At 44.0% G+C, this 17,305-nt stretch overlaps 1 protein-coding gene across 2 annotated transcripts in view; it reads left to right on the top strand.

Annotated features, from left to right (window-relative positions):
• Positions 1 to 17,305, top strand: part of MMP24 (matrix metallopeptidase 24) — a 150,352-nt gene that overhangs the window by 114,490 nt on the left and 18,557 nt on the right. For both annotated transcript variants that reach the window (XM_040437383.1, XM_040437384.1), the window contains exon 5: positions 8,941 to 9,102. In XM_040437383.1, the coding sequence (XP_040293317.1) occupies positions 8,941 to 9,102 (162 nt within the window). The remainder of the gene's footprint in view (positions 1 to 8,940; positions 9,103 to 17,305) is intronic.

Below are 17,305 nucleotides of genomic sequence, written 5' to 3'. Positions count from 1 at the left end.
AACATATTACATATCGCCACGTCTGTAATGTCCAAACTTAAAATATCAAAAATATCTCCTATGCGGTGAGTACCGTAACAGAAAAAATAAATTAATAAAAACCGCGCGATTCAACATTTTTTTTTAGTCAACTTCTCCCCCCAAAAAATAGGATCGGACTGTTCGATTATGGGCCGGACGTTCCATAAAATGCGGAATACGCGCGTTTTTTTTGGTGTTTTATTTTTTTCGCGTGGTATTGAGTATCGCAATACTTTATGGTATAGAAATCAAATCAAAATTTTGGTATCCTGACAACCCTAGTCTGCTGCAGCCTGCCCTGCTGTGCTCCAAATTTAAATATCATCATACTGATATTTATTGGGCATTGCGGGCACAGGGGCAGGCAGCAGTATAGTGCTATCAGCGTTCATATTGAAATTTATTTTCATATTCAATGTCTGTTTCTCTTTAGAGGGTGTACAGTAAAAACAGAATACTGAGTAGACCTGAGGGATTAAAAAGTAGGGGTATAAGGATTGATTCACATATATCCGCTCTGTAGCGTGTTCTGTCTATTGTTTTCGGCAACATCTATAACACATGCAGCTTCATTGCCGTGTCTGTTGGGAAAATTGCCACAAGGGGGCCCACTGAGGCTTTATCGCCCAAGGGTCCATGTGAACCTGGAGCCGACCCTGACTGGGTTCACATCTTGCCTTGCGCTGCCTTGATCAGGGCAATGTCTGTTTACTGCTGGTAACGTACCGGGCTTCACATCATTATGCTAGGCGGAGACTTCTGCCTACCAGTGAGCCCAGTGATGTCACCGGCACGGATGGGCGGTCTATAGCACTGCCCTAGACTGTTTTGGAGGCGGTTACTATACTACTTTGCATAGAACCCGCCTCTAAAACAGCCTAGGGCAGTGCTATCACCCGCCCATCTGTGCCAGTGACGCCACTGGGATCACTGCTAGGTGGAAGTCTACGCCTAGCATAATGATGTGAAGCCCGGTACGTTACCAGCAGTAAACAGACATTGCCCTGATCAACGCAGCGCAAGGCAAAGGGGAGCATCAGAGCAAGGAAATTCTCTGATGCTTCACTCATATATAGTAAAAGAAAAGCTTATAGCTGGGTTCAGCCCTGAACCCAAACATCACCTTTCAATATGACAGAAAATAAAAGGGCAAAATATTTTGGTGCAAAATACAACACTGTAAAAGAAAAGTAGTACTCTCAACATTTGAAGTTGCATTAAAAAATCTAATATTTTAATTATGAAGTAAAAAAATATATAAAAATTATATAGAAAATGCACCAAAAGTATTATGCCCAATAATTCATCAAATTAACCACTCACAACATCACATAATTTCATATAGAACATCTTAAAAAACTCATATAATTAAATCAAAATTAAAATTTGGTTCCCTGATTGTATCTGTTATCTCATGATACCGAAGTAGAAAGTTCATAGGTTACATAGTTAGTACGTAGGTCCAAAATAAATCCGAAATGAATTCCAAAGTGTTTAAAAAAAACTATATAAAGTCCAAAAAAAGATATAAAGTCTAAAATATATATATAAATATATACCGTATATTATATATACTGTATAGTAAGAGCAGTTTGTATTGGAGCCGTTCCTTTGTATCGAGCACAGTGGTTGCAGAGGCTGTTCCCCGAGCTTTGCGTCCCACGTGGCGTCCCATGTGTTGGTGGAATCCCACGTGTCCCGAATCCACCAACACGTGGGACGCCAATCTCAGGGAACAGCCTCTGCAACCACTGTGCTCAATACAAAGGAACGGCTCCAATACAAACCGCTTTTACTATAGACAACGGAGTGATAATGTAGCTACATAGTAGCAATATTAATCTCATGTCTGAACTTGAAATGATTATTTGACACACAAGGTGAATATATTAAGCAAAGCATTCAAGACACATTTTCAGTTCAAAGGCACGTTTTATTAACTGAGCATATACAATCATAAGCACCATATGAATTTACATGTACTGATCATGAATTAACAAGTACTATTGGAAAGCATCATCTATTAAGTCACGTTTCATTTTTTTTATTATCTTTTCATCACAATTAGTTGCACATAATTTTTCACCAACACCTTTTGGATTGTTTTGGGACATATTATTTTTTAGGACAACAAATATATATTTTAGACTTTATATCTTTTTTGGGACTTTATATAGTTTTTTGAAACACTTTGGAATTCATATTGGATTTATTTTGGACCTACGGACTAACTACCGTATGTAAGTATGAACTTTCTACTTCAGTATCATGAGATAACAGATACAATCAGGGAACCACATTTTTATTTTGATTTAATTATATGAGTTTTTTTAAGATGTTCTATATGAAATTATGTGATGTTGTGAGTGGTTAATTTGATGAATTATTGGGCATAATATACTTTTGGTGCATTTTCGTCCAGTCGGACTATTTTATATAATTTTTCTATGATTTTTTTACTTCATAATTAAAATATTTGACTTTTTTATGCAACTTCAAATGTTGAGAGTGCTTGCTAATTAACCAGCCACTATTTGTACCTACATAGCTCTTCGGTGAAGCTCTATATAGCAAAGCACCTTAATTCCAGTTGTTTAATAAGTGAGCCACCATATATACTGTTTTAATCTCAAAAGTAGTACTCTGTTGTTGTTGTTTTTTTAATTTGACGCATCTTACTAACTCACCACCAGTATTCTAGCACCCTAACTCAGTTGCATCCATACATTTTGAACCTTTTCATTATGGGAACCTGGTACTGTGACCTCAAGTCTGACCAGCAGCTCAGAGCTCTACTAAAGGTGAAAACAGAATCTCAGTCTCTCCCTGGACTTCATGATGATATTATCAAATCCCTCACTGCAGCTCTCAGACCTCTCCCTCTCTGCCCTCCATGTTCCTATATATATTACTGTTATGCTAAAGATATAATGTCTCCCCTATATAATGGAACAGTAGTGGAGATATAGAGTAGGTGAGTGTAGCTGAAGTTATATAAACCTCCTGACTCACACTGCCTGTACTATCTGTGTGTGCTGACTCTCCAGTGTAGTTCTTTTAGATGTAGCTTCACAGTGGTCTCCCTCCATGTAAAAGCTGACAGGGGAGAGGGAGATGACAGTACAAAGAGGGGAGACAGGCTCAAGCTGTATCACATCACAAAACATTGAGACCCTGCAGTGTGAGGGGCCAACAGCTCCATGTAACTTTTCTGTCATGGCTACCAATACACAAAGCAGTGCAGTGTAGTGATATTCCCCATCCCCCCCTCTTTCTCTGCAAATACAGGCATGATGGGAAATGTAGAATTTGCTAGGAAAACCATATCTGAGGGAAAGTAGGTATTAAGATGGCAGACAACCCACAAATGGCACATTAAATAGGTATTTACAAGGCAGACACAAGAGCCTCTATATTATTCTTTAATAATGCCCCATCCTGCAATATTCAGGCAAAAAAAAAAGAATCCTGGTGTGCTTCTTTAATAAACTTCCCGCATTGTAGTATCTGCAGCTTTAAAATTCATCCTTGTGAACATAAAAATGGTGAAGGATTAAAAGACACCATTGAACCGATTGAACCCATATAAAAGGGCTTTTAATTGCCACATGTACCTGACTGCAATCTCCCAGGGTTACGTCCTATACACTTGTATAGGAATAGGGCGACACTTCCACATCACCTTCCTAATCCTGTGCATCCCACTAGGTTGAGTCCAGATGAAAGACTGATGTGTGTATGGACCTTATATGTATTGAACGGCGGCAGCTCCTAAACCCGTGGTTGCTGAGTTGTGATGGAGCTAAGACGCAGACAGTTGTGTTCCCTTATTAAATAAGCCTTTGTATGTCTCGCTTTCCTGTTTATAAAGACAATTATTGGCAGTTCTGTCACAAAAGGCAGAGTAAATGACTTGCCATGTTTTAATCGCTCTCAAGGACAGACTTTGTAATTACGATGCATTCAGAATGTTGTCAGGTTGCCGATTAGGAAATGGGCAGCTGCTGTGAATGGTGACCAGTATAGGGACTGACAGAAAGGTGCCCCAGTGGTCCCACATGCTGGAGCCGTTGGCGCTCTGTGTGCCACTGTATGGTAGTTTCCCTCAAGGTATGTTCACAGTAAGGCCACTTTCACACGGGCGACTATTCCACGCGGATGCGATGCGTGAGTTGAACGCATTGCACCCGCACTGAATCCTGCCCCATTCATTTCTATGGGGCTGTGCACACGAGCGGTGATTTTCACGCATCACTTGTGCGTTGCGTGAAAATCGCAGCATGCTCCTCTTTGTGCGTTTTTCACGTAACGCAGGCACCATAGAAATGAATGGGGTTGCGTGAAAATCGCAAGCATCCGCAAGCAAGTGCGGATGCGGTGCGATTTTCACGCACGGTTGCTAGGAGACGATCGGGATGGGGACCCGATCATTATTATTTTCCCTTATAACATGGTTATAAGGGAAAATAATAGCATTCTGAATACAGAATGCATAGTAAATTAGGGATGGAGGGGTTAAAAAAATAAAAATAAAATTTAACTCACCTTAATCCACTTGCTCGCGCAGCCCGGCTTCTCTTCTGTCTTCATCTTAGCTGTGTACAGGAAAAGGACCTGTGGTGACGTCACTGCGGTCATCACATGATCCATCACCATGGTAAAAGATCATGTGACGGACCATGTGATGACCGGAGTGACGTCACCACAGGTCCTTTTCCTGCACACAGCTAATGAAGACAGAAGAGAAGCCGGGCTGCGTGAGGAAGCGGATTAAGGTGAGTTAAATAATTGTAAAAAAAATTAACCCCTCCAGCGCTATTTTACTATGCATTCTGTATTCAGAATGCTATTATTTTCCCTTATAACCATGTTATAAGGGAAAATAATACAATCTACAGAACACCAATCCCAAGAAGAAGTTCGGGTTTGGGTACCAAACATGCACGATTTTTCTCACGCGAGTGCAAAACGCATTACAATGTTTTGCACTCGCGCGGAAAAAAATGTTCCCGCAACGCATCCGCACCTTTTCCCGCAACGCCCGTGTGAAAGGGGCCTAAAAGAAATCTGGCAGAGGAACAGCCTGCTGGAGTTCACCGTATCCGGCATAGCCAAATAATGCTTTGAACTGCCGTATCCCCATTAACTATATGGGATCGGACGGGGAGAATATGTGAACGTACCATTTGATGGGATGCCACTGGGGAAGATACCTCTGCGATAGGGAGTGCAGTGTTACATGCTACTTTGTTTCATTCTCATATATTATGTATGCTCCATACTACTTTTAGTACACTGCAACTAATGAGCGCAAACATGGTCACGTTGTGACCCGCAAGGTGCCATGACCCGATCCTGTTGGATTTCTGCGTGACCACATTCACTATCATTAGGTGTGACTGGCTTAGGCAGGGAGCTGAATATTCTTAAACAGACCAGTCCTGTATGGCAATTCTTCATGGGAAACGAATATGCAAAGAGGTGTCTCCCAAGGACGAGAACCATCTCGCCAGTGCCACCTATTGAAAGTAACCCTCTATGAGTCAAAATTCGATCTTCCAGCAAGTGATTTGACCAGGGAATATAGCCAGGCCAGATATCCTTGCCCCTCATCAGTACGGAGCAGGATTCCGGCCGCACAACAATTTGCGATCTTAATGCCACACATCCACAAGTCATGTATGAGGCCTACATTCAACCATAGGCCAGAAATTTGGCCCATCTGACTGACAACAAGCAGTCGTGTGATATTTCTTGCACCTGTAATTTTAGAAAGATTGGAATTGGTCTCCATCATATTCACATTCATCAGTCGTAGCTCCCAACAAATAGCTTTCCCGTCAGTGTGATTGATTGAGCAATTCCCTCATTGTTCTACCCGTATAATGGTCAGATATTTCTTTCTTAATGACGTCAATACAAAAGTGTGTTTAGGATTACAGTAGGTGCTTTAGTATGTTATTTGTCCTAGAAATGTATTAATAAAATGACGACTGGGTGTTATCATTCCCCCTTCTCAAAGGTATGTGTCCATTCACAGTCAGATACTGTCACCACTGATTGGACATTACCAGATTGTGTAGGGACACCCCCCCACCCCAACTAGTAAATTATTCATAAACTTCCATTAGAAATTACAGATTAGTATTACAGATTTACAGGAAAGGTTTCTCTTAAATTATTACTTAGGTGATGCCAGCAGTTACTAAAACAGACATGTCAGGAGAGGTGACAGGTCCTCTCTGAGGCTATGGCCTTCATCAGAAGTAAAGGCATATGACTGTAAGGGCTCATTCAGACGACCGTAAGAATGGGTCCTCATCCGTTCCCATTTCAATGGGGCCACAAAAGATGCGGACAGCACATCATGTGCTGTCTGCATCTGTAGTTCTGTTCCGCGGCCCGCAAAAAATATACAGAATGTCCTATTCTTGTTTGCAAAACACTCCCGGCCGTCTGAATGAGCCCTAAGACTCCACTTATCACACTGTATGGACAACCTAGCATCTGATGAAATGCTTTATGATGATTATTATCAGGTGCTATTAAGATGATTTTAACTCTGTGTGATCAGATTCTCCACGGTGACTTGCCTTCTGTTTGGGACTTTAGGCTTTTCAATAACGAGGTCAGGATCCATCATCCATTTTCTTGCTGGTCTTCCCCCTCCCTTTTTCCTCAACTCTTTAAAGCGGTATTGCCTTGTGCAGTAAACAGGCTCGTTATATAGCGTATTCAGAATCAGATAAGTGGACGGGGGTCAGCTTGGCTTGATCAGTGATACACTTGTAAGCCGTGTACCGGGGTGGGCTCCCCAGGATAGAGTGAAGTCACGAACGAGGAAAGCAACCCCAACACCAGCTTTTGCCAAAACAGAATTTTACTTAAATGTGGCAATAAATACAATCACAAATGCTGAGAACATACAATAAAAATTTACACACACCCGGCCCGAAGGCTGAGACCCTTGTGCTGCACAGCACGGCGCCCTCCGATGGATGCAGGAGGAAAGAGCAGTAATTTACTTACTGGCGGGCACAACTGAACTACCACACCTTACCTGTCCTGTAGCACGTGCCTGAGTATTCCTTCTGAGCAAATATCCAGCCTGGCTTGAGTTTGTGGGAATTTTATCAGCTCTCTAATGTGAAAAGTCACTTTATGTTATGGAGTCCTTGCAATGAACAGCAGTAACACTTGTGGCCTGACACAAACAGAGACCCTAACTAACTATCTGCAGGCCTAGTCTCAGTCTCTAGGCGCCAACAGTGTAATGAGGTGCGTGCACAATCTTACCGACCCAGGTCTGCTCTGCATCCGCTGGTGACTCTGAACAGAACAAATGCCTCTCCAACAAGCATGCGGTACCGCAGTGTATGTAGCTTTGGTCCTCAGCTCTCATCAGCGTTCCTGGAAGCAATCCTCATTCCTCTGGACAGGATCAGGGTCTTGACCACGATCAGCTTCACTTAGCTGCAGCTCTGGTCACTCTCAAACCTGGATGTCATCGGATTCACTGCTCACACAGTTCCTCAGTGTCTCTCACAGCTTCACTATAAAATGGCTGCTGCCTTCCTTTCCAGACCTGTAACTCTACCCCCCTGAGAGTTCCCAACATCACATGAAATGTAGTCTGTTGCTCTTCTTAGGAAACAGCGGCATCTTGTGGCCAAACAGCAGAATGTCAGTCCAGATCATTTAACTTCATTTAAAGAGGACCTTTCACCAGAATAAAACATCTAAACTAACTATACAGACATGTAGAGCGGCGCCCAGGGATCCCCCTGCACTTACTGTTATACCTGGGCGCCGCTCCGTTCTCCCGGTATAGCCTCCAGTATCTTCATAGTTAGGCTCCACCCAGGGGAACCTGACGGCGTCTCATTCTCCCATGCTGTAGCACTGGCCAATCGCAGCGCTCAGCTCATAGCCTGAGAGAAAAAAAAAACTCTCAGGCTATGAGCTGAGCGCTGCGATTGGCCAGCGCTACGGCATGGGAGAAAGAGACGCCGTCAGGTTCCCCTGGGTGGAGCCTAACTATGAAGATACCGGAGGCTATAACCGGAGAACGGAGCGGCGCCCAGGGATAACAGTAAGTGCAGGGGGATCCCTGGGCGCCGCTCTACACGTCTGTATAGTTAATTTAGATGTTTTATTCTGGTGAAAGGTCCTCTTTAAACAAATACAATGTTCAGACAATGAGAGCTGTTTCCCCATCTCACACACTTATGTGTCTCCACAAGACCCTCTTTTCTCTTCATCCTTGAGCTACCAAGTTCCAGTCTCTTTCATTTCTTGAATGCTAAATCCTTTGTGCAATTTAGTGTGCAGCTCCTATGGAGTAAAGCTGATTTCATGAGTTCTCAATCATCTAATATTTCCCGAGGAAGCTATTTGCCAGCAGTTGGTTTCTTAGATGCAGAAGTGACTCCATGGATATCTGTTGTGTTGCTTTGCAGACCTCCGGAGCAGACAGCTCCCTTAACGTTGTTCTGGAGACCTTAGTGAAGACTCTCTATTATGCTGAGCATATAGAAAGGGGACAGTCAACCTAACCACCTCTGATGATTCTACGTTCACATATGCGTTTACAATTCTCCAGATCCGGCCTTGCAGGATAATGCCATGATTCCATTGACTATAATGGGACATGGTGGGGATTCTGCCGCTTTCTTGCATAAATGCATGTGCAACTTTTTGTCTGGCCGAAAGCTGGCTTTACACCGGAAAGCGGACGGATTCCATTATAGTCAATATAGATCCAGTGGTGCACTGCATTATCCAGCTAGACTGGATCCAGTGAACTGTAAACGCATATATGAACGTACCCTAATTTATCTTTGTGGTCCTCACATTCTTCAGGTTTCATCTTTTACTTTTGCCTCTTCATCTGTGCTCACCTTGTATTTGTCTCTGCAGGTAATGACCTCTTTCTAGTTGCTGTTCATGAACTCGGTCATGCCTTGGGTTTGGAGCACTCCAACGATCCCAGCGCCATAATGGCACCTTTCTACCAATATATGGAAACACATAACTTCAAGCTTCCCCAAGATGATTTACTGGGAATTCAAAAAATTTATGGTGAGTATATGCTTCTTAAGGAGTCAAATGGACCAGTAACATTTGGGCTAATATAGTCATGTACAGTTCTATTAGGTTGATATATAGGTGACACCAGTATTCTTCTGTGGACTGATGTAGAGTGTATATCCAGTGATCTTTAGCTGTTCTTGTAGGTATAGTACTTGTGTATAGATACCTGGGAGTGAATGATGCTATAGGTCCGACCAAAGTAGGGTAGTACCTTCATTCAGTATATACGCAAAACTTAGTACAATTTTGGTGATTGGCAATGCTGCATGTTTGGGTGAAGTTTGTAAAGGTCTCATGAAGTACTGTTTGAAAGGGGTTGTCTGGTTTCGAAAACCTATTTTTTTATACCCTTTTAAGGAATTTGTAAAGGAGGTCCCGTGTTGAGGACCTTTTGCTCTTGACCAGAATGAAGAACAATTACAAACAGCATCTCTTACTCTGCACGTCCTTTCCTACCCTGCATTACACAGACATATGAATGGGCTATATATAATACTTTATTGCCCCTGTGGGGGCACTGCAGAGAAATGGAACGCTGACTGCCAAGTTTCCCTGCAGATAGCAGCTGGGCATGAAGACATTTTGTGACTAGTTTATTGTCAAGGAACATTTCTGACTAGTAGGAGAACTCCTTTAAGGGGGATTCCACTTTTTGAATTGTACTGGTGAGGGTCAATAAGCTGGGATACCTATCAAGAAGGCATATTGGAATTCAGTAATGTTGGAACCCCCTGTAACATAATGTGAATTCAGAACATTTAAGAATGAATAAACTATATTTACTAAGTGTGAATAAATATACGATAACACAGATAAATCACAATACTGAATAATAAAAAGTAAATACTTCACTAGCCTAAATATACAACATGCAATATTGGGGTAAGACTTTGTCGGTCATGCTATAACAAATGGCTGTCTACCACGTTATAACACATGACCGACACCCCAGGGTGTAGAAGAGATAGGGCAAATCAATACTTACATCCTACCTAGGATGAAGTCTTCAGTGGAGTCTCCTGAATGAATTTGAGTCACAGAGTTTAATCCTTTTAGCCCCTCCTCCAGTGTGCAGCATGCATGTCTCTGAGATCACTCAGGAATGTGATCTTATCAGCACAATCGGGGATGGGTACTAGATTACAGGGCACATCATTAAACCGAATGGTAATAATAAATGGGAACAGAATTAAAGGGACAGAACCAATCAGTACTTAAAAATTACCCTTACAGTAAACCCCTATTATAAAAGTGTATTCGTTTTAATGACATTGAAAGGAATATCTGTTTATAGCTGTCATAAGTAGGGGTGAGTCTGAAGGGGTCGGACTCTTTTTTTCTGAAACACCTATAATTTTGTCCATAGACTGTACACAGTATTCACTTGAATGGAATAAGTCTGGGCTGCAATATCAGGCATGGCCTGTGTGCAAGAGTGGTGCTGTTTCTGGAAAAAAAAAATGGCAGACCATATTTTTCAAATGTTATAAAATTCCTTAACTTTTTAGTATTATACCCGAGGGACAGCACTAAGGTATCATGCGGTACTGTTTTATATTTGTGTGTCGGTATTAATTGGGCAAATGTGCATTTTAAACATAAGAGACATGCAATGCTTTTCACAAGCATCGGAATAAGAGTCCCAGATGGTAATTTACTGACAGTTTGTATACCGCCTAATGTACAGCACTACATAGCAATTAAACTCCTGCAAACCTGTACGGAACAAACCAGCAAGCGCTACCCATTGGTTGCCATTAAATTATAACCTCCATGTTAGAGTCATGAATTAGTTATTTACTGCGCCCTAGTCAGAGTGCTTTATTTATAAGTTTTTTCTTAAATACAGGGGCATAAAACTAATCATGGGGCTTCATAGCTAAACTTTTCTTGAGGCCCCATTCTACCATGACCAGTAGCAAGTTCTCAAAAGGTTCTGATTAATTTGGTCTTGTTAATGCTCATGGGCAATGCACACAGTGATGTCACAATACAGGGATAATGAACACAGTGATGTAAAAACAGTGGGATAATTCGTCCTGTGAGGTCACAGTACAAGGATAACGGACACCGTGATGTCACATTACAGGAAAATTCATGTCTCAGGACAGGTATAAAGCTCACACTGGTGTTGTAGTTCAGGTATAATGCACACAGTGATGTACTGTGCACACTGTGATGTCACACTGCAAGGATGATCTACTCAGTGATGTTACAGCACAGGAAGTACAGATATAATGCACTAATGGTGTCCCAGTACAGAAATAAAGGCCCTATTACACCAGTAATGATCGCTAAGGAGCGTTTGTAGCATCTGGCAGTGTAATACTGCCACCGATTAGCCGATGAATGAGTAAACACTCGTTCATCGGGTAATCGGGATTTTTTAACATGTTTAAAAATCATGTTTGCCGGCAGCAGATTGCACCGTGTAATAGGCGCCCTGCTGCCGGCAAACGATAAGTATAGGGCCGAACAATGGCATTAACGTCGCTCGTCCCTATATTGAGGAGGAGATCGCTGCATGTAATAGCAGTGGTCTACTGCTCCAGCGAGCAGGCGATTGACAGTGAATATACTTACCCCGCTCCCGGGTGAAGCTAGGGAGGCTCGGCCCCGTCCTTGCCTGCCATTGGCTGCTCCCCCTCTGACACCGGATGTTTTCATCGACGCACAGGGAGAAGCAAAAGCGGTGGTGTGGGGACCAGGAGTGGTGCGGGGAGCGGGGTAAGTATATTCACTGTGAGGGGCCTGGCATATGGGGGACATTTTTATAGTATTGGATAACCCCTTTAAGGCCCTATTACACTGACAGATTAGCCAGGTGATTGTCAGGAGGGAAGCGTTTTCTCCCGTCAATTGCCTGCCTCACTGGAGGAGGAGACCGCTGCTATTAAATGAAGCCACATTTTCATTCAGAAATGTGAGAAACCTAGTTGACACCAGCTGAGGGCGCTGTAATGGTAGCTATTAGGGATGAGCGAATCGACTTCGGATGAAGCATCCGAAGTCGATTCGCATAAAACTTTGATTTAATACTGTACAGAGCGAGCGCTCCATACAGCATTAGAATGTATTGGCTCACATGATCCGAAATGGTACCTTGGAACCGAATCCAAGTTCGGGAAATGTTTTTTTACAGTATAAATCAATTTCTGAAGTTATTATGCGAAGTCTCGCGAGACTTCGCAAAGTAATAACTTCAGCTTATAGGAGCCAATACATTCTAATACTGTACAGAGTTTTATGCGAATCGACTTCGGAAGTCGATTCGCTCATCCCTAGTAGCCATGTTGGTTTATTAGCCAGTTTTCCAGACTGAATAGACTTTTTAACAACTCGATGACTTCTATTCTATTATAGGCAATACATCTTAGGCCTCATGCACACAACCATAGCAGGTCCCTGCGGCCAGCAAACAGCAGTTTCACAATATACGGGCACCGGCTGTGTGCACACCCTATCCCGGATGCGGACCCATTGACTTGAATGGATCCACAATCTGGAAAATACGGTGCGAAGGCACGGATTGGAGTGCTTCCAAGGGTTTTCTGTCCGTGACGAACCCCTTGTCGGTGCCCTAGCATTGCAGACCGCAAATTGCGGTCCGCAGCACAGGCACGGACACCACACATTCGTGTGCATGAGGCCCTAGGTAATTAGTGTCTTGATCTGCTGATTCATCCTGTCATTGCCTTGCATTGTAAATTCGCGTTCGCCTTTCATCGCGGTGACGATGGTCAGTCTGTTATATGGGATGTCTGCCCTCTACTCAAGCATTTGCTTTTTACTTTAAACTGGCATTGTCTTTGGAAGCAGCATTAACTTCTAAGGATTATCTAAATGCAGGCGCCCCGGATGACATTTTCTAAAGGGTTTCAGATTATTGGAGCTGCTAGGATGCTTGTTAATTGTGAGATCCTCACACGTCAATGACTGCCGTCTGGAGTGCGGAATGTAAATGTGGGTGCTAGTGTCTGGAGCGCGTATCGCTCTAAGACTCTGTTAAAGGAGAACTCCACTTTCAAATCACAATTTACAACATCACTTAATTAAAAATCTGTGTTAAATGTAGGCTAAGGCCGCATGCACACGACCGTGGTGTGTTTTGTGGTCCGCAAATCGCTGATCCGCAAAACACGGATGACGTCCGTGCGCGTTCCGCAATTTGCGGAAACGGCACGGACAACCTTTACATATAACTGCCTATTCTTGTCCGCAAAGCGCGGACAAGAATAGGACATGTTATATTTTTTTTGCGGGGCCACGGAACGGAGCAACGGATGCATCTTTTGCGGCCCCTTTGAAGTGAATGGGTCCGCATCCGAGCCGCCAAAATGGCGGCGCAAACAACGGCCGTGTGCATGAGGCCTAACTTTGTGAATACCCCACTTTAGTTATTATCTGAGTGACTTAGGGTTACGTGAGTTTTTCTTCTCTGTTCACATCTAAAGTTTAAAGTAGTTTTCCGAGTGTTGCTATCCTCAGGATAGGTCCTCAGTATCTGTTCTGTGGGGGTCCGAGTCCCATCACCTCCCCCAATAAGCTGTTTGAAAAGGCCGCAGCACTCACTCAATAGTGGCCCTATTACCAGCTGTTGATTTTTGTCCAGTTAAGTGCGACCCCTAGTGGCAAGTAATGGGAGTGCTGATAAGATCTGCACAAATAAGACCAAGCCTATAATTGCGACTTTTGAAAGCCAGTTGTAAATCTGGTCTCAAGTATAGCAGGGGCGGATGCTGATAGCAAAGGGCTCTGTAGAAAAAAAAGGTCTGGGGCCCTATGACAACAAGGCTAGTCACAGATCTATATAAACGTACACACATATGCTGCAGACAAGCCACACGCAGCGGAACATACCGCACTGGAGCTGCTCACACCTTGGACACATGCGCACACTGCACACACACCACTTACACATAGGCCCCCTACTCTCCGTGTCCCTGGACCAGCGGCACGTGTGTGTGTCCACCCCTGCCGTTTAGTAAGCATTTCTCACAGAAAAAGACATATGTCCTGGTGGATTCAAGGAACAGAACACATGGCCCAGCAAAACCGGACATTACTGATAGATAGTACAGCGTATGAAGGTTAGATTACGTATGTACAATAAGGGTACGACCACAGGACACCTTCAATACCGTGCGGCCATTACCGAACAGTGCGGTCTTCATTAGTTTTATTAGAGCCCACTGCAGACCATGTGGCTGCGCTGTAGTCGATGCGGTGCGGCCGCTATTCAAGCACTAAATGACCATGCCGCATACTAGGCTGTAATTAAACCAATGAAGACCACACTGTTCATTGGGTCTGTATTGTTAATGGCCACATCATATCAATACAGATCCACTGACCAGTGCAGTCTTCATTAGTTTAAAGCGCAAACGCCACGCCACCACGCCGTGTGGTCGTACCCTGACTGGCAAAGACAGGTACTGTTCACACTGGCTGTCACTGGATATGACCGATCCTTTATGATCAGTCATGATCCATTTGATGGATCCTTAAAGCGATTTCAGGCTCAAGTAAGTGGGGCCAGCAATCCCATATTGTGGCATGTTATACCACCCCAGCAGAGATAAGTACCACAGTGCATCACAAAATACTGCCCCAGCAGCACAAATACCTCCTCAAAAACTGCCCCTCTATAGTGGTCAGCACCAGCTGCCATGTTCTGTCCTTCCACACCCTTTGCCTTAGAATGGCAATACAGTTGAATTCAGGAATCTGTAGAAGAGCGTCAGATCATCACTTACCTGTCTGATGGCCATGAGGAGTGCTCCGGAGCCGTCTGAGCATACGCCCACCAGCCCTGGTAATCTTATTTTTGCTGACTGGTGGTTAAGTAATCTGTACTTTATCATCATTCTGCCCTCGCTGTAATAGATGTCAGCTCTTCTGCCCGGACTCCTGGTGAGTCTGTGATAGACTCATGTGTATACACAGCAGCCAATCTAAGGAGGCAGGGGGAGGGAGCAGCCTGAACCAATCATGAGACAGGAGGCGTGGCTCAGACTCCCTTTAGGCAGTGTAGATAAACTGTTCTCGCCGATCACAGCTCTGCTCTAATGGAGTTCAGCCAAAAAGCAAGCGCCGGTAAAAATAAATGGCAGGTAAGTATCCCCTATAGGTATTGACTTGTACTGCATTCATAGCTTATAATGATGTTCTGATCCATTTTTCTTATATGAATTATAATTATGGTTCCCATTATCAGATTGGGATTCAGCAAAGTGCGAAACCACTTTAGGGAAAATATGAGAAAACTGCATAAATAGTAATTTTGGAATATAATGTTATTTTCGGAGATCCTCCTTTTGCCCTTAGGACAGTAACTCAAATAAGCTAGGGGGCGCCGGTCTGGAATTTCATATGTCTAGGGGTCTCCCTGGAATACCAGTCTAAAGATTAGGGAGTTGGACTTTTCTCACATCACTATAGGGCCTTCTGTTATAGCTGTATGTCGGGGGGATTTCCTGACATATACCTCCAAAGGAAGGCTCTGCTATATGTCGCTATACTGTAGGCACATAATGTGTACTGTGCGGTATATTTTTTTTGTAGGCTGTTTTTACATAGAATAGCCTAGTCCACTGCGGTATTCTCTGCAGCAAAAAAAGGCATACCAGCCTAAGGGACCCTGATGCGGTAAATGGAGTGTGATGCGATGTACACGGGCAGCACAATCTCCAAGTCCCAGCTACGCTTAGGCGTAGTTATTTTCTATGGCTCACAATCTGGATTTGGCCGCTCAGGTACACAGCCTCCTGATCAGATAACAGATTTAGGCGATTGCGTTAGTGGCCCACGCAGCCCTGTGCTTCTTATGTAAACCCACGTGCCTGCCAACACAGACAACCCAACCTGCCCGCCTGACTCACGACACACGATTGTCCTAGCTGGATTTGTTTATGTGAGGAACACATGTAGAAGACATGGCGGATCAGATAGAGACAAGAAACGTGCACAGCTCCTGGCTGGAAGAATCTTCTCACACGTCCGCCATTCTTACCTGCTAATCGCAAGACGTCAGAATCAACGTGCTGCAATGAAATCCGCGGTAGGCTAGAGAATCTAGGGAGAAACTTACTTCTACGCTGACGTCACCATTGCACCACATGTTCCAGCATTCCTAGGCATCTGGCCATATGGGGGGGGGGGGAGATTCCGACAATTAGAGTTTTCTTCGAGTATGATAGACATGCTGAGAGAGGAGTACAGACACAGGAGTGTCAGCTTGTCCGTGACCGGCAGACAGGGGCTGCACGCCAGTCATTGTCGTTATGTCTGCTACTTCCTATTGCCCATAAAGTGGCAGGTGCAGGAAATTACTGTAAATGAGGATGTAAAAAATATATATTTCTACCGTGTGAGCCAGTAAATAGAAGATAATAAAAGGGAATGAGATTCCTCAGTGGTTGGTACCTTTAAAGGGTGAAAAGATGATGATACAGTTGCAAGCTTTCGGGGCTACGAAGACGAGACGCCTGAGGAAGGGGCCCAAGGAGCCTCAAAAGCTTGACATTTTGTCGTCATCTTTTCAATTAGTCATTAAAATGTATCAACCACTGAGGAATCTCATTCCCTTTTTTATTCTGTACATGAAGATTAAAGGGGTTATCCAATCCCTATAATGACGCCACGAATGCCCGGGCCCCTCCTCTAGAGCATACTTACCTGCTCCCCAGCTCCCGTGTCCCTCCAGATCCCTGCATGGCCACTGCTGCATCTCCCCGTCACGGGGATCCGACGACACGAGGGGCAGCCAATAGCAGGCCGCGATGGTGACCAGCCTCCCTAGCGTCATCCGCCATGCTAGGGAGGCTGGTCACCGTTGTGGCCTGCTATTGGCTTCTGTCCCCGTCACCGGGTTGTTTTGATCCGCGTGATGAGGAGATGCAGCAGTGGCCGTGCAGGGATCCGGAGGGATGCGGGTAAGTAACGTCTATAGGAGGGGCCCGGCCACTGTGGGGGGTATTTGTACTAATGGATGACCCCTTTAAGGACCACCATCAAGTTTGCATGCTTAGCTAGACACACACTGAAATATTGATGACCTACCTTTAGAAAAGCTCATCAGTATCAGATTGATGAGGGTCTGACTCCCGACACCCCCTCTGATGAAATGTTTAAATGGGCTACTGCTCTCAGAACAACACATCTCCATACACTGGGTTGTAGCTGTAAATGG

This window comes from Bufo bufo, chromosome 6 (genome assembly GCF_905171765.1).
Source record: "Bufo bufo chromosome 6, aBufBuf1.1, whole genome shotgun sequence".
NCBI lineage: Eukaryota > Metazoa > Chordata > Amphibia > Anura > Bufonidae > Bufo > Bufo bufo.
This window is presented reverse-complemented; position numbering and strand designations above follow the sequence as displayed.